The sequence below is a fragment of the Amphiprion ocellaris genome, chromosome 2, assembly GCF_022539595.1.
Source record: "Amphiprion ocellaris isolate individual 3 ecotype Okinawa chromosome 2, ASM2253959v1, whole genome shotgun sequence".
Lineage (NCBI taxonomy): Eukaryota > Metazoa > Chordata > Actinopteri > Pomacentridae > Amphiprion > Amphiprion ocellaris.
The window spans coordinates 40,262,395-40,288,193 of NC_072767.1; the positions used below are offsets into that span (position 1 = coordinate 40,262,395).

Here is a 25,799-nt window from a genome sequence, read left to right on the forward strand (position 1 = left end):
AGCTGAGAAGACCAATGTATAAGACAGAGGGAATGAAAGAATGGAAGCAAAAGAACAGAGGCCGGAAAAAGCTGCTCTCTTCCCACAACTGGTTTGACAAGCTTCCCATGCAGGCTGTCGTAATGCCAGATGCAATGATTTTACCAGATTTGGGACAGCCTGCCTCCTATTACACCATTTTAAGAAACCCACACACACACAAACCAATTACGCCAAGCTGGACAAGTCACATACTCCCTGACTGAAAATTTGGAGAGCGTTTGAGCAATCTGTCTCACTAAAATGAAACAAGAAGTTCACCCATATTTCATTGACTGACTAACGCATGAAATCCAAACTGGTAACACCAGCATCACATCCTCTCTGCCTAGCTGTTCTCACACTTCACTATCAATGAACCACGGACAGGAACTTTTCCCAGGAATGAGAGCCTTGATAAGACCGGATCGACAAAGTCAACAGTGAAACTACAGCCAGATGGTGTGAGCTGAGAAGAAACACAGAAGTTACCTGACTGAATGAATACTATTATTTGGACTCTCTCTGATTACAAGTCCCTTTTCTCACTTACTACAATCTGGCTGTGAGTATTTATTTGTATATGTGTGCAGAAGTGATGGGGGAAGGGAAGCTTAACTTGGCAACACATGCAGATTTAAAGCAAGAGAGTTACAGTGTTTGCAGTCTGGCAATCTGTGTGTCATCCCTGCTGAAGAAATTTGTATCTGTAAAAGTTCCATCATCCAGACTACAAAAACAGATTTTTTTTTTTTTACAATTGACTTAATGCACCTATATAATAATATTAGTCCCACTCAAAATTGTAGGGAGGTGTGCTTAAAGTGCACAAGACATCTTGATAATTGTGAACAAGTATAGAAACTTCCAAAGACTACAGATTTCATTTTGATAAACTGATGTATTACCACAAGTGAGCCTTCTTCAGAGGCAACTACATCAAATCACATCATATTTATTCAAAGCTTCTGCAGAACCCAGGCTCAGTCTAGACAACTGCAATGAAGAAAATCCAAAAGAATCACATTACACTATATGGCAAGTCCAGCTCATATATCACTTAACTGATTCAAACCACTATCCTTTGAGACTAGTGAAAAATGAATGTCATTAAATATTCTACAAATCATAATACAAAAAAAGCATTAATTACCATACTTCCACAAGCCAAAATAAGGATCAAAATAGCAGAGGCAGAGCTGGTTTGATTCAAGGGCCAGGCAGAGGTCACACCAGCTGATGATGGCTCTACTGGGGAAATCTGGATTAGAGATTTCACGATTCAAAAAAAAAAAAAAATTCTATTAAAAAAAGACACGTGCTCTAGCAGAAGTAATATATATGTTATCATGGGCCTTAAAACACTTGCCTATGTAAAACGAAATACCACAAAGCCCTGCTTTCTTTATATTCTGGACTTTATAAAGCAATTACATAGGTTGGCGCGTATTTAGAACGAAGCAAAACACTGTCCTGTATGAGAAAAGCAATTTGCTAATCTTCACCTGGTACAGCCTAAACCAGCTCTTGGCTTCAACACTGCAGCACACCTTCTATTTTTCAGTGTATGTAGAGCGTTGGGAAAAGGCAAGCCCAAAATTGTTGTTGAGACAGCTAGCTTTCATCATCACTGTCATCTGAGGATGTCACCAATTACACTGTCCAAGTTTTAAAGCAGACTGCCATAAATAAATGCACTAACTAAACCCAGGCAGGGTCTCCCCCTCAGATTGTGGTATGTGTGGTCCTTCTGAATATCAAAATGACAAAACGAGTAATACAAAAGTCTAGATGAAAACTAAATCTTAAAACTCCTGTTCTGAGATCACCTTATGTTGTTTTTTAGTCAGACAAGCTGCATGATTTTAGATGGCAGTGTCTGTCTGTCGATCTGTCTGTTGAGCATCATTTCGGTCTAGTCTGAAATACCACGTCAACTTTTATGTGGACTTCCACTAAAGTTATACATACAGAGCAGTGCAATAGTTTTAGGAACTCAAATATGTTATTTAAAAATAGAATGAATAGTTCTTATTTATCATAAATATTATAGAAAGTGCAGTAAAATAGATAATCAGATCAATATTTGTTGTCATTACACTTTGCCTCAGAATAGGTACATTTACACGTTTTTCAAGGTATTTCTCAGGTACGTTGGTTAAAACATCTTTTTAAAAAAAAGAGGCCTCTTTGGGATTTAGACTGTCTCAACTGCTTCTGTCTTTTCTTGTAATCCCAGACCGACTCTATGATGTTAAAGATCATTTATCATTTATTTATCAGGTTATGACATAATGATTTATGACTTAGGCATTAGGTTCAGGGTTGTTTTCATGGTGCACAATGAATCTGGGACACCTCAGACAGCCACCTAATGGTACCACATGAAGGATAAAAATCTAAATATCTACAGGACCGAAAACTTCTGCACAGCAGTGAACATTCATGGCCTCTGAGAATGAGTCCTACTGACTTTTATGATCCTCTGACTTTTCCTCTTGTATCACCATGAGAAAAATTATCATCTGTAATTCAATGAATTAATGTTTGATACAGTTTTCCAGTAAGAGCTCAACTACACAGTTAGAAATTGTTAAATGACATTTTAGCTTTGTCCCTCCTTGAAAAGAATGAGAATATATAAACATGCACATATTTTTCATTTCAGAAGTCCATTTTCAATATGCAATACATGCTACAAGTTTCAACATCATGCTTGTGTAACTTGCCTATTGGATCAAGACTGGCTTCATAACAAGTTGTGGTGTCATAAATCCTGCTTTCATGTACTTGTGTTGAACTATGATTTTAGATGAGCACAGAGAAACTTTCCACTTTTTAAAGAGGAAGCTGAAAGCGGCCGTCTCGTGTCAAACTCTGAGTATACACTGTTCTGTGCACTGAATCTCAAACATCAATGTTTGAATACAACAATTAAATGGACTGGCAAAAATTTTACATACATTTCTGGTTCGAAAGGGATTAACTGCGATCCTAACATCGTAAAACACAATCTCACAGCGCTACTAGCAGGGGTGTGTGCTCCTAGTTTCCTTTAATCACGGCTTAAGAGAACTTCTGTGCACAATCAGCAGTACTTCCGGTTTTCTCTCCATTTAATTAATCAATTTCTACTGCTAGAGGCATTTACTAATCTGGGTTGCTGGACAACAACCTCTGTGTTTGTAAACTACTCTTCATTACCTGGTCACATAAAGGTGAGTATACTATGAAAAACGGATGGTTTTACAATAATATTTACAAATTACAACATCTGACTATTATCCAACAGATTTTTCCTGTTGTTTTTTAAACCACAGAAAATAACGAGTAAAAATCACAGAAAGTAAGGAATAATTTGCATGTTAACTGTACAAAAACTTACCAAAACTGTCAAAACAAAGTCAACATAAAAAAATCTGTACAATTATAAATTGCGATTTGTTTTTTACAAGTGTTGACTGTAAAATGACACTATATTTTACACTTTATATTACTTTTTTAAACCAGCTAGAAATGCTGTTATTTTACAGACATCTGCCATCATTTAAAAGAAATATTATGCATGTTAAGGATTGAAAGATGGGAAATTATTTTTCAACTGTTGTTTTACAGATTTTCCTGTTCATAAATTTTTTTTATGTTTAACTGTAACATTACACTTTTACTGTATTTAGCTAAAAATATCATTATTTTTACTGCTTATACAGACTATGAACATTACAGTACTACACTGTTTTTAATACAGTATTCTGGTGCCTTGCTCTCATATTTTTACCATTTTTTTGAACAAACCATTTTGTATGAACTACAGTAATATCTCTTCAATTTGGTTAATTCCTGTAAAAACCTGTAGAAGCAGCAGAACCTTAAGTATAGTAAAAATCTAGGTAAGAAGAAGGCAGGAATCACAGCCTTTGAATGCCTAGACAGAAAAAAATTAGAAGCTTGTTCTCTCTGCTTGTTTGTGCTCACCTCCCTCGGTGCTTTATAAAGCCACTGCTTTATGACTGAACACAGCAGGTCTGTAGAGAGCTCCTGCCTTGTCATGAGAAGAAAAAAAGACTCAAATAGGTAGAAACAGGAAAAATGAGGGCGCAAGAGAGAAGGAGATGGGGTTTGAGCTAATAGCTGTGGATTGATATGGGGAAGTAATTATGAAACTGCAGACAAAGACTGCACACGAATGGGTGTCCCTGCATCCTGGCACATATCCATACAGCGGAGGGCAGGAAGTTGTTCGCGCTGAGTGAGGAAGCAACCCCATTTCCTGGAATTGCTGTACAAGCCTCTATATCCAGCAGGCCAAACAGTTGTCATAGAAACTTGCAATAAAATACCCTTAGCTCAGCATGGAAGTAGGGAGACGAAGCTCAAACTAAACACCATTACCCTGAGGGAAGCTTTACTGGCCCACACATACAGCGGCGGTACCAAGCAGATGAACCAGCATGGGCTTTAAAGGCTTTAGTCTCCCAGGTCAGCCTCAGTTTAAGGGTGGCGTCTTAGTGTAAGAAACAGCTCAGTGCCAACAGAAACAGTAAAAACATGTGATTAGCTGGGATGTCTCAAGCCGATCTTCAGGATTTTTATCAGGACAGATCAAGGCATATTTAAACACAACATGAACTACGTGATGAAACTTGATCTATTTCCGACCTATTTCTTATTGTGACTCATTGTAGGTGCACAGTCAAAAATGCCCCACTGCCTGATGCTAAATTGGTGAAACCTGTTCAACAGAAATTCCCAAGCAAACCACTGACTTGCAGAAGATATATGATGATGGTAGTAGTTTCAGTTGCAAAAACCTTGATTTTGTAATTACCTTGCTGACCACTCAACTGCTTTCTCTTGTAATTACTTGGAAAAGTTGGTAGAGTCTCAGCTGTGTATGGAGCAGGGCTGAGCTGTTTTGTTACAGCAGGACACCAGGATGCACTGCTGGCTTGCTGGCTCAGAGTGTGTGAGCATGTGTGTGTGTGTGTGTGTGTGTGTGTGTGTGTGTGTGTGTGTGTGTGTGTGTGTGTGTGTGTGTCTGTGTGTGTCTGTGTGTGAGTGAGTGAGTGAGTGAGTGAGTGAGTGAGTGTCTATGTGTGTCAGTAACACACAGACAGTAACAAGGAGAGCAGTCCAGACAAGACACACTTAGGGACTTTCCCTTGTACGTTCATTTTCAGAATAGTTTTCCTCTTTCAAAACCTCTTTTCTTTTGAAGAAAATAGGTATTTTAGAGTTCTATTTAAATTACTGGGAACAATATATATGTACACAAAGTCAAACTCCCTTTCATCCTATTGGGTCAAATGTTTCACAGGTTGTGATAGATTTTGATAAAACTGTCGTTAACATACATTTGGTTGTCAGAAGTGAACAACCAGCATCTGAATAGTGAAATTCAATCAATCAATGTGTTTTTTTTCCCCCATATGAAGATACAAAATTGGGAAACCATTCGTAATTATTTCCACTAGCCTTGTTTATTTAAAACATAGATTTCTGTCCCTCTTCAGCTCTCCAGACTCATGAAACATGCAAACATTTTAGAGTTAATCAGAGCAGAGGTGTTTATCAGTAGGCGACAAGCAGTAGGAGAAAACTGACTATTGCCTGACCAAAGCCAATGTGTTTCAAAGCCCTGGAGATGCAGCACTGCTACATTTTCATCCCACTGGTAGAAAAGGATGTCAATCCAAATTTTTCGTCTTCAAAAACAAACAGGAATAACGGTCTAGTTAATTCATGTTCAAGTACTGAAATTAGACTAATTACAGCCACAGGTTACTGGTTAACTGGTTGTTAAACATGAGACTGAATTAACACTGCAACCCATTATTACAGAGCATTTCATTTTAAGCTTTTTTTGTGCACTTTCCCTCCTTCTCCTACCTGATGTGACCTGCTTGCTTCATTACTCCATGCGCCCTGCCTGCCTGTCTCCAGGATTACGGGGCTGTGTTGGCCAAGGAATGCAGGCCGCAGTAATTCCCTGTTAATTTGCTAACCTGTTCAACAGTGCAGACACAACGCTCTGTAATCCCCTCAACCCTCACAGCCACAAACACTACCTCCTATGGTAACAATGAATGTGGTTCAATCGGGGTGCGCACCTACATTCATTCTAATTTTGCTTTAATGCTTGAGGATCAAAATCACAAAGAGCCAACTGGTAAACCAGGAACTGGTGCTGTATTAGCACTCTGCAGCAAAATGGCAAGAGCCCCATAACTATGAGTTTCACCTCGTCTGCAACGCAACTATAAAATCTTAGTCACAGAAAATCTATAGATTGATGATGAATCTAGGCCAGCATGACTACAGATTACTGTATCTGCGGATGGAAATGTAAACACACGTACATCTTGAGGCAAGTCCCACAGACATTCACCAGCTGAGTCATATCGTTCTCCACATTATTTACTACTCTGCTCTCTCCCATTACAACAAACAAGTAAAGGAGCAAAACACATGTGAGGCCTGGCTGTTTAACTGCATTACTAATCAGACGGTTCAATATGAAAGAGTTTATTGTCATTTGTGCAGTAAAACATTATGTTTTACTATGCATTCCTATTCTGCCTTCCATCAATTCAGTACCACGGCAGAACATTATTAAAATAAGAAAAAATTGTAGCTATAAAAAATACAAATATTAACGCAAATGATCAAAAGGTTAGGAAATGTAAGGAACACTGCAAAACATTAAAAATAATAAGTAATACGATACATAAAGGAAGTAATGCATCATATATCACAGTCGACAGAGGCAGCCATGTATAATAAAGTGCAAACATGCATGAACTACACATGTAATGCATTAGTACTGACTTTTAGATTAGATAGATAGATTAAACCTTTATTGATCCCACAGCAGGGAAATTTACAATGTAACAGCAGCTGTTACTACATTATGTCCTAATGTAATGTAAAATCACAAAGGGTCTTGGCAAACCAAGCATACTGATGAGCAAAAAAAGGGAAGGAGGGGGCTTACCTCAACATTCCCTGAAATATGAACACACAAAAGCAATGGCAACTTAATCTTATTCTAAGAGTAGGAAGCAGAAGACGAGCGATAAGAGATTAAAGGAAGAGATGGATGGATTTAAGTCACATTGATGACACAGACACGGGGCAGTGGGTAAAGCCTGTGGTCACAAAATAATTTATTGTTGTGGGCTGGTCAATAATATCTTTGTCTGCAGACCACGGGGCGAAGCATGGTGCAGATAAATCACATTTCACACCAGGCTCCAGCTTGGGTCAGCTGCAAGTAAACCATGGGTGGCACAATTGCTGGCCTTTGTCAGTTTGCATCCACAGTGCCATACATACACACACGCAAATACATACACACACGCATGTTAGCTATCTGCTATTTGCACTGGGAAAATATATGCAACCATCCACATGCCCACACCGTAGGGGTAGCACTGCGTCGTGTGCCACAACAATAGCACCTACGCTTCCTCAAGAATGGGAACACTGTGGATCTGCTAGGGAGTAAGGTCAAACTGCACCATTGCCCCAACTTAACTATGATACACTGAACTCATTTTCACGTTTTGTTTAATTTCTGTTTCCACTGCTGATGCAAATTTGCAGGATCACATTAAAAACTTTCATCCCACAAACATAGGGCAGGTTCTTCATTGTGAGGGAGTTAACACCTCAGTCATGGCATCAAGGTAAGCGATACACCTTTCTGTCATATGGAGAACCACTTGTGTGTTGCATGCATCGGAGGTTGCACTGGCTGCAAATGAAAAGGTTCAGTACAGTGCAGTGTCCAGCCTATATGCATGGTCATCATTACCAGGAAAAAAGTAGATATATTTGAAAACAAGGAAGGAAAAGAAAATCATGGTGCACAAAGTGTGAGTACTAGACAGCGAGAGAGAGACAACAGAGAGGGAGGGAGGAATGTCAAACACCAACAACATTCCTATGCTTCTCCTTGCACTGCCTGCAGCAATGTCACATTGTATTTTCTTCCTTTGTGTAACTTCAGTGTTCACAAGTCACCTACAGTCCATGAACAAAAAACGTGAGAAAGAAAAGCACGGCTGCATGTATCAACTTTGGACTAAGCACATGAGATTATATCAATTTCATTGCTTTGGCGCTCATTTGTAGAGGCAAAAAAAAAAGAAAATGCTACAGGCTGTTTCAGATATCTCTGAGGAACCACTGAAACAAATATAGGGAAATAAAACATATTACAAAATCATCCTCAGGGTTTCAGGAAAAAGGTAAAAAAAAAAAAAGTCAGACATTCATAATAGCATTTGCATATAATGCGCTGACAAAAGAATAAAACGCCTGACCCTTGAAGTAGACATCCTGGCCAGAAATCAGAAATACATGAACTGAGGAAAATTGCAAATTCTATACGTAACCATGAATGAAATGAGAATTAACATAAATGTAGAGATAAATGATCCCCAGAACATTATGCAAACAAACTGCATCTTATCTTAACTAGAGATATGTAACCAAATTTATGTATGTTTGTATTTGCAGCGCTGCTTTACAATAATTTCACACTAAAAAGCAAACTTAAACTACTAGGAAGGGTCTGAGTGAAAGAAAATGACCTAAATTAGCAGGCAACATGTCAGACATTAAATATTTATCTGCTGGCCTCCATTACAGTGCACTCTAAGATACTTCAAGTGCTTTTATTCCATGCAAGGCAACCTTTCACTCCTTCTAAATCCTTGACCACTGTGAGTTGACTCAGTGCCTAATCACACACCATAGGACCTGCTAATGGGCCCCAGTAAATGGACACTAATTTGAGCTTAAATTTATGGCACGTTAAAGAGACACAGAAACGCATAGAAGGTGTTAAATTTGAGTGAAAAATGTCATTTCCAATCACATTTCTGAGAATTTCTCAGCCCTTACACCTATCATTTGGCATTTAACCCAAAAGGCAGTGCTGGGTTTTAAGAGGAGGGGGGAAAAAGCAAGTTAAGTCCTGAAACTCTACATAAGTACAGTGATTTTGATGGAGTTTTATCACCTCCATCACTGGCACCGGCTCTCTTAATCCAAGCAGAGCAGTCAAAACAAGGTTAAGTGTCCATTTTGAATTCTTTCTCTAGCTCTGGCTGTTCAACATCTGGGCAGCAGTGCGACTCTGCTCATTAGTAGGCCGTAGTATCCAGATTAACCCTCTTGTCGTCCTGCGGGTCAAAATTGACCCTTTTTAAAGTTTGAAAATGTGGAAAAATATATACAGTTTCACAGTGAAACTTCTGATGTCCACATTTTCTACATTTTACCAGGATTGTCAAGCTTAGGTGTCTTAAAATAAGCCAGATATGCTAAACAAAATAGCAGTTTTTCACTCCAAAATAGATTTTTGCTTTCATGTAACCTCCAAATTTGAGATGTATTAACCCTCCTGTTGTCCTCATTTATGGGCACCAAAAATATTGTTTCCTTGTCTGAAAAAAAAATCCAAAAATTCAGATAAAAAAAAAAATTCCCCAAATTTCTGAAAATTTGCAAAACCTTCAGGAAGAAAATTCCAATAATTCCTTAAAAGTTTCCCTTAAAAGTTTTATTTAAAAAAAATCCCCCAGATTTGGCAAGAAAATTCTTGTAAATATTTTCAAAAAATGAGTAAAAATCTTCAAAAAAAATCCTAAAAATATCTAAAGTGATTCCATATATATCAGTAAAACTTCTAATATTCCCTTAAGAACATTCACAATAAAATCAACCAAAATCCAGCGAAATTCACTACATTTTGGTTGATTTTTATGTGTACGTTCTTAAAGAAAATATTAGAAGCTGGATTTTGGTTGATTTTTATGTGAACGATCTTAAAGAAAATATTAGAAGCTTTACTTATATATATGGAATCAGTTCAGACATTTTTAGGATTTTTTTGGAAGATTTTTACTCATTTTTTGAAAATATTTACAAGAATTTTCTTGCCAAATTTGGGGGATTTTTAAAAAAAAAAAAACTTTTAGGGGAAACTTTTAAGGAATTTTTGGAATTTTCTTCCTGAAGGTTTTGCAAATTTTCAGAAATTTGGGAAATTTTTTTGCTGATTTTTTCAGACAAGGAAACAGTATTTTTGGTGCCTGTAAATGAGGACAACAGGAGGGTTAATCAGACCAGAACCCTCTGAATTTGACACAGGGAGACGTTAGCTTCAGCTTCATGGAGGTGTGGAAACAATTATGTACTTTTAAGCGAAATGAACACACAGCGAAGGGCTTTAAATCTGCTGTAGCATAATCTAAGTGAGGTTAATTAACGTATCTTCTGATTATAACCACTACAACTTACGATAACAAATAGCAGCCTTCCTTGTAAAAGTACCTTTATTGAAAGTTTTTGCTTTCTTTAAAGTAGCCTTAAAAAACTAAAGTCAGCTAACTAGCTGGCTAAAGTGTAAGAGATGCTAAGAGGCAACAAAACGTGATCATGACGAGTTATGAGTTATTACCAAAACGATGTACTGTAACAAATAAATAAATAAATAAAACTTACCCAGGGAGAGCTGGATGAAGCAGAAGACGACGACTAGTGATTTTCCCGAGGAGAAACCGGGTATCTGCTCCATATTTTCTGTAAAATCCACATAAGGTCGCCAGCCCAAAGTTGAGCTGTCTCCCCTCAACGGCTGGTTCTCACAGGAGAAAAAAAAGTCTCGTTGGAGTGGATGTAGCGGGTTAAAAACAGTCGTAGTGCCCGAATTATAACATTTCAGTAATTTTTCACATGAGTTCCGCTAGTTGTGATGCTAAAACTGTGTAAAAGTCCTCTTAAAATTACGCTGAATAAGACGCACACGGCGCTGAAGAAGTCTTCACGTCTCTTCGCTCCGCAGCCACTGAAGTCACCGCCAGAGAGAGACACATATCCTTCCGCTGCACTCACACAGGATCTATATTTCGGCTAAAAAAAGATGGCACAACGGCACAAAACTACACTTCTATCTAATTTAGACGTCTTTGTCTCCGATTTGTGAGATTAAAATTCCTCTGTATATAGCTTATTCCGGGCTCAACATAAAGGAGTAGAAATTGAAGTTTTTGTTCTCTGTCGCCGCCGCGGAGGAATTTTTTTTCTCATTTTTCTACTTCTCGGAGTCTGGTATGACTCAAAATTAACCCGTTCAATGTTTTTTTTTTCTTTTTTTCTGCACGTTTTTTCCCGGTATGGCTCTTAACACCCACTTCTTAGTCGACTTTTTTTGTCGTTACCGTAGCAGTGAAAGCCACGATGTGTGCCAGGGTTCAGGTCCTCCACGTTACAGCTGCACTTTTCAGGTAACTCTGGCAGACAAATCTCGACTTTAAACACACAGTAGTGGTAGTTTTAAATAGGTGGTAAACAATGACTGCTGCTGCTCTACAAAAAACACCTGTGAATCTGAATGTCTAAATGACTAAACATGTCCTATTTAACACTCATATATCATCATTTTAAAATGGTGTGCCATTAAATAAAAAAATTAATATCCCAGAAAGGCCACATGAAGGTGAGTTTCTCTTCTATGAGCTCTTTAATCAGTGTTGATGCAGAGTCTGTCAGGTTAGTTACTATTTGGGTAATGGTTAGTTACTAATTTCTCAGGTGCATTATGAGTGCATTTGCAGTAAAATTTATCACAAATGTCTATTTTGTAAGCAATTTTCAACATGTGATGGAAGCTTTTCACATGTGACACCATCAAAAGTGTGATAAAAGTGTACAGAAGCCCTTTTCAGGTAATTTGGGCAGAGACTTTTTGACTTTAAAGCCATAGCAGTGGTAGAATAAAGTCATAGTAATGATTTGGAGAGTAATTGGAATGTAATTTATCTCAAATGTCTGTTTTTATCATGAATTTTCAACACGTGACGAAGCATTGCCGCATGAGATACCATCAAAAAAGTGGTCATCACACAAGAACGACTCTAGATTAAAATGTGGGTAAACGATGACTTTTGGCATTCTCCAAAACCACTTTTAAATCTGTATGTCTAATTTGTTCATTTTTTTCCTTGTGAGCCCTCAGATAACATCATGTTGGTAGTATGGTGAGTCATGAAGTTAAGGAAAAGATCCCTGACAGGCTAAGAGGCCAGTTGTTTAGGTGACTTTCTGTTCCAGCAGCTTTTCAGTCAGTGTTGTTGCAGACTGTTGCAGGTTAGTCATCACTCTTTAAAGTGCAAATTAGGGTGAGCGACATGTGGAAAACAGCTCAGTGATGTGATAGATAATACAAGATGGTTAGATGTGATAGATAATATAATTTGATGCAATCTTACAGTCCTGCTTCAGTTCAGTATTCACTGCATGATGTATTTTTAAAAAATGATGGAGCATCAGCACGAGATACCGTTAAAAGTGTGACTGTCACACAAAGACGGCATGAATGCGCAAAGCCTTTGATGCAAAAGTTTAAATCCTGTGTCAGACTTGTTGCTTAACGTTTATCCTAAACTATAGCATTTGCATGTTGCTAATTGCATTGTTTTAAATTTAGATTTTGACTTAAAATCGATTCAGCCCCTGTGCAGATACCTATGACTGTGCTCTACTAACACATATTAAAAACTTGCATTTAGGCAATAAACTATTGGTTATATGTAATGCAATTAATATCAAATGTGCAAAAATGGCTTGTATTACCTAAAAGTCTGATGTAAAACAACCATGCATTAACAGAAAATGAATGATTTAATAACATATTTTCAGTATGAAAAAATATGACTAATTAAGGAATTGTGGAATAAAAAAATTCAAAAGAAAAACATTACCGTAACTTTCAAAAGGACTTTTGTATTTTTCCAGATGTTTTGAAGCATTTTATTAGCATTACAGATGGAACATTTCATTAATTTATCAGTTGCATAACAAATGATAGTTCATCCTAGTGATCATGCAGGTTCATTTTCATTCATTTTAAAGTTGGCAAAAGTGAAATATGCCCTTGTTACTTCCTAGAAGAAAAACATTTGAGAAAAGCTTAATCCTTTGAAAACTCACATTATTGCTTTATTTTTCTGCAGAGCAGTAACACTCAAGCACCAGAGGACCACCACACTTCACCACACCAGCCTTTACTCACTTCCCCACACTCACGCCACCTTTATAAATCGTTAAATCCCAAACTAATTATCCCTTATCAGGCCGAGGGATCCAGGTGTAAATCGCAGGCTCATCACAATAACAAGACCAAGTCTCATCCCAGTGATTTGTTTGTCTTTACACCCCATTAGAGAAACATTGCAGAGCCTCCTGCTGCTGTGAGCGGCCCTTTGTCCTCTATTCAACCCTGCTGAAAGGCCTGGAACCAGAGGAGAGCAAATTGATCTCCTCAGGGGTCCGTACTGACAATGCTTTTGTTGCTGTGGCCAATGTCAAGCTCTTGCTCTCCATGTGTGATTGGATGTCAGGTGCTGGCACGACAACAGACGCTGCTCAGGCATTTGGTCAGATGTCGTTGTTATTGGTAAACGTTTTCTCATGTTAGTTTGTTTGTTTGCTCTCCTGCTATCCATTAACCGATGTGTCACTTGTAAATTTTAGTTGTGAGGCCTATATTTTCAATTCACGACTTCTTCTCTTACACACTTTGCTAAATATCCTATTTCGCGGTGTAGCCAGTCGTCCTGTGAGCCAATAGTAATGTTATATAAATCAGATCAGAGGTTCACTTTGTCTGCATCACTGTTTTCCTAATGATGTCACTCCAGATGTGGACTTGTGTAGTTTGGGGAAAAAAGATGGGGTGAGAAAGGGTGTGGCTCTGCCTCGCAAGCAGAAAACACTGATTAGTTCCTCCTTGACTTTGCGCTGATGAAAGACTACCAGCACAGAAATCTGACAAAAAAAATGGATCATTAGAAAACAAAGCAGTGGGAAAGGTCAACACCACCGATGCTTTAAGTCTCTTTGTGCCAACTTTGCATTAAATTAGCCAAAAAAAATATTATCTTCTGTTTGAGCTTTATCATGTTTAGAAAGCAGATCAGATAATTACAGTTTGTTAGTGCTGAATACATTTATAAACCACAGTAAAAATCCGTTTTATTGTTTAGAAACAACAAGACTGTTGGCACAAAAGAAAAACAAACGGGTGTGTCTTTGGCTTCGGTGCAGCTCGTTTTGGATCAACTCCATGAGTATTAGTGTGGTTTTTTTTTTTCTTCTTCTGGTATTTCAGGTATACTGCAGAGTAGTAATAAAACTGGGCCTGGATTGGAGCCATCAGCTGGTGCCATGCTGGTGAGAGAAACGCTTTCATCAATGTTGGGGTTCTTCACACTGATTTGGAGCCCATCAGTCAGGGTGACTACAGCTGTCAGCCAGTAGACTTATGGTGCACAACATGGGGGCAGATAGTAATGACTGATTGCATTAGGAGGAGTGTGTGTGAGTGTGTGTGTTCTTGTGCACTGCCATAAAATCTTCCCGTTAGTGTGCCAGCCATGGGAAACCAAATCAGTGGCTGTTATTCAAGAAGAACATCGCCCTGCCTTTACGGTTTTTCAGATGTCAGTATGAAGTGTGTATATGATGCCTTTCTATAATTAGAAACAGCAGAGGGCCGAGACACTTTTCATTACCTGGCTGTGGCAGCTGATTTGCGAGCATCAACAGTTGTACATAGGTAAGGTGGCTCTTGTTCATTAGCGCTGGTGCTCTGGAGGTATTTTATACATCTAATTACACTCAGCATTTTGAAAACACTGTTAACCTTTAGTGCAGCTATGCAGCCCTAACCAAGATCTGTTTTAGTTAACATGAGCGTTGAGTAACGGGTGTTTTTATGCAGGCTTTATGCTGTAGGTGTGAAGTTTTGATGCCCCCTGTGCCCTCGTTGAGGCTCTTGCACATGTTGTGACGGAGGCATTGTCTGTCTAATGTCATTTTTACGCTGTAAGCAGATCTGGTGGACGGGAAGCTAAAGGGGGTGTATTTAGGGTTGATTATCACCTCTTCTTTTCATGGTGACCCATTCTGATGGCTGTAAAAGAAACAGCCTGCTGAGTGCTTCACATTTGTCTTGTGCATATAATGAATGAAATTAAGTGGGTTGGGGTCAGTGTTCCCTCTAATTTTTCCTGAGTGTGAGCAAACACACAAACTCCCTGAGCGTCCCTTGGACCACTGTGAGCAACATCAGACGTGTGCACTGTGGTCACACCAGCATCACATCCATTCAAGTTACATGGTTCATTAAAAGAATCAAATTACAGCATTTACATTTCTGTTAAAACACTTTGTCAACAGGAGCCAGTTGAAGGCTGCAGTGATTTTAGTGACACTACAATGTATAAGAGTGAAGTTATTGAATATTTGTCTGTCTTTACTGTTGCAGCGGTTTTGCAAATTGCAGATGGACCCTGTTCACTGCATAGACACCAATGTTATTCCTGTAGCTTGAAAGACAGCTATAGCTCCCTCCAGGAACAACATGAGTCACGAGATCTTGATTACTGTCAGGACCTCTGTAACCCTAACTCTACCCCTAGACTTTCTATTGGATAAATACACGTTTTAAAGCACATCACATGTATGCTCATATAGCTCAACGGGTTAAACTACTGACGTATGTACTATATCTCCATCGCTAAGGCTCGGGTTCGATTCCCGTTGGCAACCTCGTGATATATGAGTTGCCCTCATTCTTCTTTCTACCCCATTGTCTGGCTGTCTCTCACTACGCCTATCCATCAAATTACTGAACAAAAATACAACTGATTTGTACTTATTTAAATCGTTAAATGTTTATTTACAAAAAAACCTCTTAAAGACAATAACACTTTTACTAGGAATTACACACAAATTACTATGACAACTTTTAATATACAATTACACATTACTATCTACTACAAGTTCTTCAAATTACAGCCTACAAGAGTCTATCTAAATATTGAATATTGAAAATTACATTTTAACTCCTAACAGCGAATATTACTTTTCACTCAACAATTACTCATTAAAAACACAACACATTTGGACATCGAATCTAATATAATAAAATAATCAAGAATGACAAAATACCAACACTACACTTTTAAGATAATTCAAACTACAGACAAAAAATTTGAAAATACACCTATTACACTTTTAAATCTCTAATTACACAGAAGACACAATAACAAATTCCCAAATAAACTAAACCAAATACATATCTTCAAACGTTTTCTATTTTGAAACAAAAACATCTAGTTGTTTCTTCAAACATTTCCTCTTTCAATGTTATGTGTTGCACTATGGATTGATTTACTCATAACTCTTTTCTCAAAACTGCTTACCTCATAAAGTCTACTAATAGTTGAAAGCATTAATCAAACTAATGTTAGCTTCTGACCACCACTAACTACACTTTTCAGTCAATACAATCAGTTTCATGACCATTTCTAAATAGCACACAGGTGAACATCTCACCAAAACTCAAATGGATACTCTACATGTGAAATCAAGACTCATGCTCACAACTTTTAAGACTTCTATTAAACAGAAATTTCTAACTAACACAGAAGTACTAAGAAACTTTGCACATTTCAGCCCTCACACTATCTGACATTTCAAACTAACAGACAACTACACATGGACATAGAAAACACAACTCCTTGGACTATCTGAAGGTTCTAGTTTACAAACAACTACTGTGAGACTTCCAAAATTTCAGCCCTCAGACTGTGTGAAAGCTCATCTCCTGAGGACTCAAGAGGTCTGTACACTTTGAAATTCTTAGAAATCAGGGTTCAACCCTCCAGCACAAAACCTAAAGTCCAACCTCCTGACAAAAACAGTCAAGTCAAAACTCTACTTACAAAAAACTCACAAATGGCAACAAAATAAATGATACATGCACAACAATAAAGAAGATTTAGTATATCAGCAAGTAGCTCAGTGGATAACTACATGGACTACCAAGTGGAAGGTTGCAAGTTCAAGACCCACTCATCCCATTTTTCTTTTTTTGTCTTTGTCAAGATATTGACAAAGTTAAGAAGAGTCTAGTCTTGAACCAGCTACCTGCGGCTCCACAGGTAAATCCTTAACTCACTGAGCTATAGATCAGATAAAAATAAAATGATTTCGTCGTCCCTTTGTCATCGTAGTTTCCAAGTGACCACATGGGTGGAGCCAAGGCATAGTCTGGGTGGAGTCAGGGCGCAGAGTAGGCAGGGAGGTGGGTAGCAGCCTCCCCCCTCTACTCCCCCTCCACCCACCACACCTTCCCCCGCCCAACAAGTTCCTCAAGTCTCCACAAATTCTTCGAGTCTCCAAAAGTTTTCCCAAGTTTCTGGAGTTTCCACAAGGTCAGAGGCAGAACAAGTCATGAAGAGGTGTTGAAATCATTCAGGATAGACTTACTTTTTACAGAGACTAGAAGGAATACGACTAAAAGAGCATGTCTTTAACCACAATCCATAAAATCCATGGAGTCGCTCCAGAGAAATGAAGTGAGGTCCACTTTTATAAACCTCCATCCACATGTTCAACTTGATATCCTTGACATTTTTAGCACCACAAACCTTTAGCATCACACTTTCTTGTCATTTATTAGGACTTTCATGGAATCCATCTGTTGATTTACTTTTTGTTGACAAACTTTATTCTTGTCGCCATGGGACTGCAGTATTTACAACTCTTCCTTCTATTTGACCTCATATTTATTGATTTTATTTATTTATTATTATCCCTTACTAATCCCACAAGGAGAAATTCTGATTTTCACATCTCTCCCCAATTGCGGGACTCTGAGCAACGTTTCAGCCACAGTACAGCACCCCTGTAAGACAAAGGGTTAAGGGCCTTGCTCAATGGCCCAAAAGTGGCCACATCACGGCTTGAACCTCTGACCTTCTCATAAGTAGTCCATAGACAAAACCGTTGCACCACCACTGTCCCCTTTCAGTTAACAAAGTTATTTTACTTGTCAATTAGTCTCTTAAAAATCATTTAATAAATTTGATTCTTCAAGAGGTTTAAATTTCTTACTTTGTCATTTTTTTAATATGACAAAAAATATAAAAATCAAGTGTCTTGACACAATTTCACCTGTACTTGGCATTATATCAATACAATTGAATTAAATTTGTATGTATCTTGAAATATCAGACTAATTCAGCCATATATGTTGTAAAACACATTTTCTTTGTCCATTAATCTGTTGATTGTTTTCTCCACTAATTCAATTTTTGTTTTGGTTTATAAAACGTCAAACCCAAATATATTCAGTTTACTGTCATAAACACCAAACAGATTCATGATTCATGATGCAGGAATCAGGCAGTTTGTCACTTTTTGATCTTAGTTTAGTCAGAAAGATAGTTGATAATGTGTGAATTGTTGCAGCTTGTGAGCAGTAAAAGGTTTTAATCTTTGGGGCCGAGTGTTAGAAAACATTTAGAAACCAACATCAACAAAACACTCAAAGATTTGAACATCATTAAAGGGAAATCCAACTTTTGCATGACAATGTCTAATTAAAGGACATTTATTTCCAACGTAAATGTGTGATATTCATCCTCTGGAGCTTCCTCTTCACATCGTCTTCCACCTGGACTGGTTTGGTCGGGAGCATGTGCAACAAACATTTGAAAAACTGCACTTTAACATCAATGAAGGACACTGAAGTTTAATCTCTACATAAATGAGACTGAGTCTGGATGTGCTGCTCTGTCATTAACTCTTAAGTTTAGGGAAAGTTCAAACAAAAGAGGACAGTTCAGATCAGACTTGAGAATGAGGTGATTTTGAACAAACATCTCAGACTTTCTGAGCTTCAGCACCTCTAGCAAGATATTTTAACAACAAGCAACTCAAGAGATCCAGAAGTTGGAGAGAGTTAGCTTTAGCTGAGCCACAGAACATGTGGGATGCTAACCTAGCAAACATTTCAGACTTTTCTCTGTGAATTCTGAGAAATAATTTCCTATTTAATGACAGAGCTACACATCTTAACTCAGTCTCATTAAAACAGACTCTAATTCAGTGTCATCCATCCATATTAAAGTGCAGTTACCCAAAATGTTTGTTGCATGAGCTCCAACAAAACCTGTCCAGGTAGAAGGCCACTTTGACAAACAGGAAGTGGAAGATTCCAAGCAGATTTATTGAATGGGGAACCGGACTGTACTAACTGTGGTCGAGTATAGAGGGCTGATAATGATTATTAGTGAGACATTTGGAGCAGCTTATCCTTTTGCAGTAAATGAAATTATTTAAAATCTTAGAGTTAAACTTAAAAGAACACAAACTCTAACAGAAAACTTTGTGGACGCATTTTTGTTTTGTTTACTGATGTTAAGTTAAAGGAGTTTTATTTGTGACATATAGCCAATCAAATCACTCCAGAAGACAGAGCAACCACAAGTACATAAAGGTTCAGAGCCAAAGTAGCGCCACTTTAAAATGTATTTATTACCGTAAATCAGTAAAAAATAAAATACTGATAATCAGTAATTCAGTCAGCCCACAATTACTACAATTCTACAGTGTATGTCTCTTTCCTTAGACTTATTTGTACAATATACGATGTATATGATGGCGTTTTTTTATAGCAAAAGCTATACTATGATGTTTTCTAAGAGACATATGATGCTACTCTGGTTGTTCTGGCTCTGGGCCGCTGCACTCCTCCTCTGTTGTTTTCTGGATTGTACTCAGCTGCATGCCTTCATCCACCCGGCCTCCGTTGACTCGTCCCGCCTGCCGTCTCTGGAGCTGAAGCTGGATTGGAACAGATCAAAGTACAGTCCAATCACGATGCCAACTGCCTCTCAAAAGGCTCCTTCATCTGGCAGGTGGCAGCACTTCTTCTGAGGGGAAGCTCAGCTGGTCCAGCAGAACTTTGGAGATGTGTTCCAGTGGTTGGTGGATGTGTGGGGAGATAGAGAGGGACCTTTGAATTGTTCACAAAGGAAAACAGGAAACCCATTGGTAGTTTTAGTTTAGGGTGCTACTGCGGTGTGTTTTTGGGTTTAAAGGAAGGTGAACAGGAAGAGGTTTTTTCGTGTTGATTATCTTTTACTTTGTTCCTGGTTGGAATGCCCATCAATGTCAACGTGAAGTTCACTTTTAGTTCTGTTGATTTATTTTTATTTTACTAACACCCATTTGTTTTAACCCCCTCACATGTTGTGTTGTTGTAAACTTACTCTTTCAAATAAATTCTCGTCTAACCCTCTGGAAACCAGCGTTTGGACTGTTTTTGTGTTGCTCCTCACCTACTGACAGCTGTGGACTAAAGGCTATACTGTGACGTTTTTAGAGCGACATGCTATACTATGATGTTTGTTGGGCGACACGCGATACTATAGGCTTTTTTAATTGACATATTATTGTGACTGTTTTAGTTTTTTTGTTTTTTTTTAGCAACATATAAGAATTCAAACAGTTGTAAAAAAAATTCTATACTTTTACTTGTGCAATGAAATTATTATTCTATGGCATTTTTTAGATGACATATTATACGCTGATGTTTTCTTGAATTACATACTATTTTGACAATATACTGCACTATGACATTTTTTGAACCACATATCATACATGACAATTTTATGCAACATCCTATTATTTTGCGCTTTTTGAACCACATAATAATCTATGTTTTGTTTTGTTTTTCTTGCCAACATGCTGTACTATGAACTACAGGCCATACTATGTTATTCTTCAGTAAAGTATACTATACTCTGCCATTTTCTGAACTACATCCTATACTATGGCGTTATACACAGAGTGCTTTGGTTACATGTTGATTTATAATCTAGATTTTTTTCTGTTTTGTTTTTTGACAGGATTACCACAGACCTGACTGTGAACACTGTTGACACCCACCTCAGGGAGACGCTGCCTAAGATCTCAAGGCTGCTTGGTCGTGGTCTTTCTGGCACGTACTCTTCCAAGATGAGCCGGGAAGTTTAACACTGATGGAATGACACCAGGTCTAAGCCGACAAACTTCCAATTCCTCCTCAACCCATCGTCTCTGGGAAACCTACATGGAGTAAGAAAAGTAGACAGAGAAGTAATTAAGTCTGTACGCAACATATTAAAAAGAAATCATGCTAATAAATTGAGTACAAAGAACCAAATTCACCAATATACTGGAGACCAGAGCTATTTAATTTGATAAGTATAACCTTGTTTAGTAACATTTCAATTATTTGAGAGCAGTCCTAAAGAACTGTCTGTAATCCCAATCATAAAATGGGTTTGGAGGAAGAACATAGATGGTAATCTGGATATACATGAGTTAGGCTTTATAACTACTATTGGTATTATTGGTGGTAGTAATAGTAATGCACTAAATACACTAACTACTGCTGCTGATACTGGCACTGCTACTACAACTTGTAATACTATAACAAATGCTGATGCTACTTCTACGACTCTAACAGCTATTTTATACTACTACTGCTTGTACTTTTAGTATTACTACTACTGCTTGTACAACTATACTACAGCTACTATTAATCGTCTGGTATTTGCTTGTCAAGCTGCTAGCTCGCCTTAGCGTTTTGCTAGTGGCTCACTAGTTAGCTCTCATAGACTGGAAGCTCTCAACAAGATTTCATAATGAAAAAAGAGCCAAAAAATATTCTTACCTATGAAAAGTCATTCCAAGTTTCCTTGTCTCAATCGTACGACGCACTGTGTAACTGTATGCAGCACAGTGAGCCGGCATACTTGTTTCCGTTTTCACGCCATCTACATCAAGGGAATGCACTGAAACTTTTCCCCCACTAGCTTAGCCTCGCTGTAGCACGCAGCTCAAAGGGGCGTGTCCTATCTACTCATTCATATCTATGACAACAACGATAGCTACACATAAGGACACTTGACGTTGATTAGCTGCGTAAATACCATTATATACAGTCTATGGTAAATACGTATGTGAATCGCATCATTGGCTGCAGCAGCCAGTCACCGGTCACTCACTGACTCACATTGAAAAATAGCACAGAATGAACTGTTACGTTTATTTTATTTACAATTTAGGTTGGATTTTTTTGTGTGCGCAGCGCAGATTTTCTGTGCGCGGAGACCGTGTCAGCGGTGCACAATTGCGCACGCGCGCAGCTTAGAGGGAACAGTGGTTGGGGTGGAAGATGATGTTTTACTCTGTGACCATGATCAGACCTCAGAGTTTGGCCACTAGTCAGGTCAACAAGATGAGCAGCCACATGGCATCTAATTTACGGTGATGCAGATCTGATACAAGCGTTTCCAAGCATTTAATCACTGTAACTTATTTTCCTGTGTGAACTTGAGGTTATATGAACCAAATGTCAACATTGGGGCTGATAATAAGTTCAAAAAGCTCACAGATCAGCACTAAATCAGTGTAATCATTTACTTGCTTAGACACGGGATAATCTCCAAAGAAAGTAAACATACCTGCGCAAATTTTTTACTGGCCTCAGTTTTATTGTAAAATATTGAGATAGGCACCGTGAATAGCCATAAACAAAAATCTCACAGTGTTATCTTTTCTTGTAATCACTCAAAACTGGTTCACTTTGACTATATAGTCCACTAAAATAACGCTGAGATTGGCATCTGAGTTTGTAATTGCTTGATTAATTGTCAAGCTGTTGAATCACTAAATAATACCACACTGTACAAAATGAGCTTTAAAAAATATACCACTGCAATATAAAAAAAGAAATGCGCCGTTATTTTACAGATTTTCTCTATTTTGTTAAAAAAAAAACAACTTGTAAAATCACAGAGAAAAAAAATCAAAATTTTCATCTTAAGAATCTGTAATTTTAAAAATAGAAATTTCTACTTTTTGTGCAGTTTAACTGTAAAATGATGTTGTTTTTTGTTGGTTTTTTTTACTGTACTTCAATGTGCAAAAATATTATTTAACAGGTATTTGATGTTATTTGAAAGAAAGAATTATGTATATTAAGGACTGAAAAATAGTTAATAGTATTTTATATTATTTTATTGTACTTTATTTATTATTATTATTATTATTATTATTATTATTATTATTATTAATAGGGGCAATAGCTGGTAAAATCATAGGAAAGGGAATTCATTTACACGTTGACAGTAACAGTAATTCATTCTTGTATTAGGGTGATCATAAAACTAAACAATTTTACCATTTTTATTATTATTATTATTTTTATTTTTTTTACAGACATTTGCAGTTATTTACACAGTTTTTAACAGTAGCAGTATTTACTTGTTTTTAATGTATTTTTTCTGGCACCCTTTCTGCCAGTTTTTCACCATTTGTGACAGAACTTTTTATATAAACTACAGTAATCTTCAATCTTAAATTTGGTTATTTTCCTGTAAAAAGCTGTAAAAGCTGTGGAGCCTTAAGTGCAGTAAAAATGTTGGTGAAAAGAAGGCATGAATCACATCACTTTGTGTGTCTAGACAGAAAAAAATTAGAAAGATTATTATACAGACATTTACTGTTATTGTCACAGTTTTTGACCATTCCAGTATTTACCTGTTTGTAACGTATTTTTTCTGGCACCCTTACTGCCAGATCGTCACGGATTTTGTTTCATAGATTTTTTTTTATAGTGCACATCGCAGAGCCAACTGCGTCATGTTGCAGACAACATGCAAAAGTAAAGTTATCTCCAGTTTTCATTAGAGGCTGGTACCCTGTGGCGTTGGACACCAAGTACAGTACACGTTACACTAATGTAGCGTTTGGCAGCCGTCAGCTTCCTCAAGGAAAGCAAGGATTTTGTGAGTATGTTTGTGTGAGAAATCAAGATAGTGCGTGTGAGCGATCGTGTGCGTCATGGCGTTCCACAGTGGTCAGAGGTGGAGAGTCAGCGAGTGCGAAGGCACGATGTGACCGAAGCGTGATGTGGGCAGAGACCTCGGTCGGAGGGTCCCTGATGAGGAGGAGAGGGGTGCTGGCAGGGAGGTGAGGAAAACAGGTGATGAAGGAAAGGTGTGAGGAGGGAGGTGTGTATGCGCATGTGAACACATCCTGTAAGCTGACCTGGGCTCTGGCAGGGCCAGGTGGACAGGAATGTGCTGTTGTGTGTGGATGGGATCCTCCCTTGAGCGCCCCAGCATGCCCACCATCACCCCACACTAGCGGGCTATTTATACTGCACTGTGGGAAAATAACTGCCCCGGCAGTGTCATCTGGGTCCTGCAAGGTTTATATTCCCCACCCACGCGCACACATATATAACACCACCCTGCTTCCCGACTCCTTTAGTCACAAACAACTCACGGATGAGCTGCAGCATGTGGCCTAAGTGGCATATTAGCCTCACACACTGGCATTATTACTGTTCTCAGTTATCCTGGAGTCACCATGAAACAGGATTCAGCTGAGTTCACTTCTCAATGAACAGTTTAGATTCTGACTTGTGCAAAGCAGGAAGTTAAACTACACAGAACATCACAAGGCAACACTATAGTTTGTAATGCCTTTAAGTAACGCTTTAGGGCAATGAGTAGTAAACAGATTTGGAACATTGATAGGATTTAAATACACACACACACACACACACACACACACACACACACACACACACACACACACACACACACACACACACACACACACACACACACCACATATGCACTCATGCATGCAGAATTCTCATTTGTGGTGAGCAAACATTCCTAAGTTTTCTAAAACAGCTTCTGGGATGAATAGTTTTACTGTCTGCAGCAGAGGAAGCAAATATGCAGATAAAAATAAAATAAAGGCCTAAATTATGAGACATGTGAGCATGCAGAGAAACATGCAGCAACTGTGTGGATCTGATACCAGTCTGACTACAAAAAAAAACATGTTTCAACAAAAGACTGGCTTTCTGAGTTATAGTGTTAATGTCGAGGTTAGTGCTAGTCTGGATTTCTCCTCCAGTTTGTATGTCGAGGAGCAAATCACTAATGTAAGTATGATTAATGTAATCTGTTGTGGAAAAACCATGACTGTGCTGCTGCACCGGGTCAGATTAACCCAAAGTGAACATATGACTCTTATGTAACCAGGAACTATGTCTTTGAAGAAGAAGGAAGAATATTTAACACTGCACAAACCAAAGGAACGCACATTATTGTGTGTGTTTTATAGTGTAGAAAAACTTTAACTAAAAGTGGAGGTGTATTTAAAAGTTTAGAGTTGGTGGTACTGGTTTAGAAACAGGGAGTCACGGTGGGTAATCTGAAGGTGAAACCATAACCGCTGCAAGTAATTCATGAGAACAAATCTATCTGTTATGCTGCTGATGATATCTGGATTTGAGAAAGGTCTCAGGGAGGCCAGACTGAGTCGTGCAACTCCCACCTAAGGTCATCCCATACATTAACACGCAGTATACAAGGGTACGCAGATGTACGCACACGCAAAGACACTTGTGCAAACACTAATGCCAAAGCATAAACACACAGAGATACTGGCACGTACTTCTCAGGCCTCCTCCATCAGGTCCTGATCCCTGAGGCCTAAAGGGGCATTTGGGTCAAACCAATGGAAGGAGAATGTGAGAAACAGAATATAGATGAAGTAGTCACAAATAAAAGACGGCGTATGAATTAAAGTGCATAAAACAACTATTACACACATACAAGTAGAGGGTACAAATATCATGGGTCATGGACAAAAAAGTGGGGAACGTTAAAATTATGTTAGGCATAGAATAGAAGAATTAAATTGTAAAAAATAAAGGTTTTAAATAGTATGTAACTGGGATTTTTTTTAACAGTTTATTGTTATTCTACATATTTGTCCAGTTTTTTTAAATTACAAATAATAACTAGTAAAATCACACAAAAATAAGTATTAATTTACGT

General features: G+C 38.0%; 1 protein-coding gene and 1 long non-coding RNA gene across 2 annotated transcripts in view; both read right to left on the reverse strand.

Annotated features, from left to right (window-relative positions):
• The window catches only part of notch2 (notch receptor 2), a 46,520-nt gene extending 35,639 nt beyond the window's left edge, over window positions 1-10,881 (reverse strand). Inside the window, exon 1 of the mRNA XM_023267273.3 lies at window positions 10,534-10,881. Within this exon, the coding sequence (XP_023123041.2) occupies window positions 10,534-10,606 (73 nt within the window). The 5' untranslated portion in view covers window positions 10,607-10,881. The remainder of the gene's footprint in view (window positions 1-10,533) is intronic.
• An 8,519-nt stretch (window positions 10,882-19,400) lies between these two features.
• Window positions 19,401-21,755, reverse strand: LOC129350503 (uncharacterized). Its single transcript, XR_008603926.1, has 3 exons — window positions 21,605-21,755; window positions 20,836-20,994; window positions 19,401-19,900 (listed from the first exon to the last, which is right to left on the reverse strand). It is a non-coding gene; the product is annotated as an uncharacterized LOC129350503 (long non-coding RNA).
• Window positions 21,756-25,799: the final 4,044 nt, after the last annotated feature.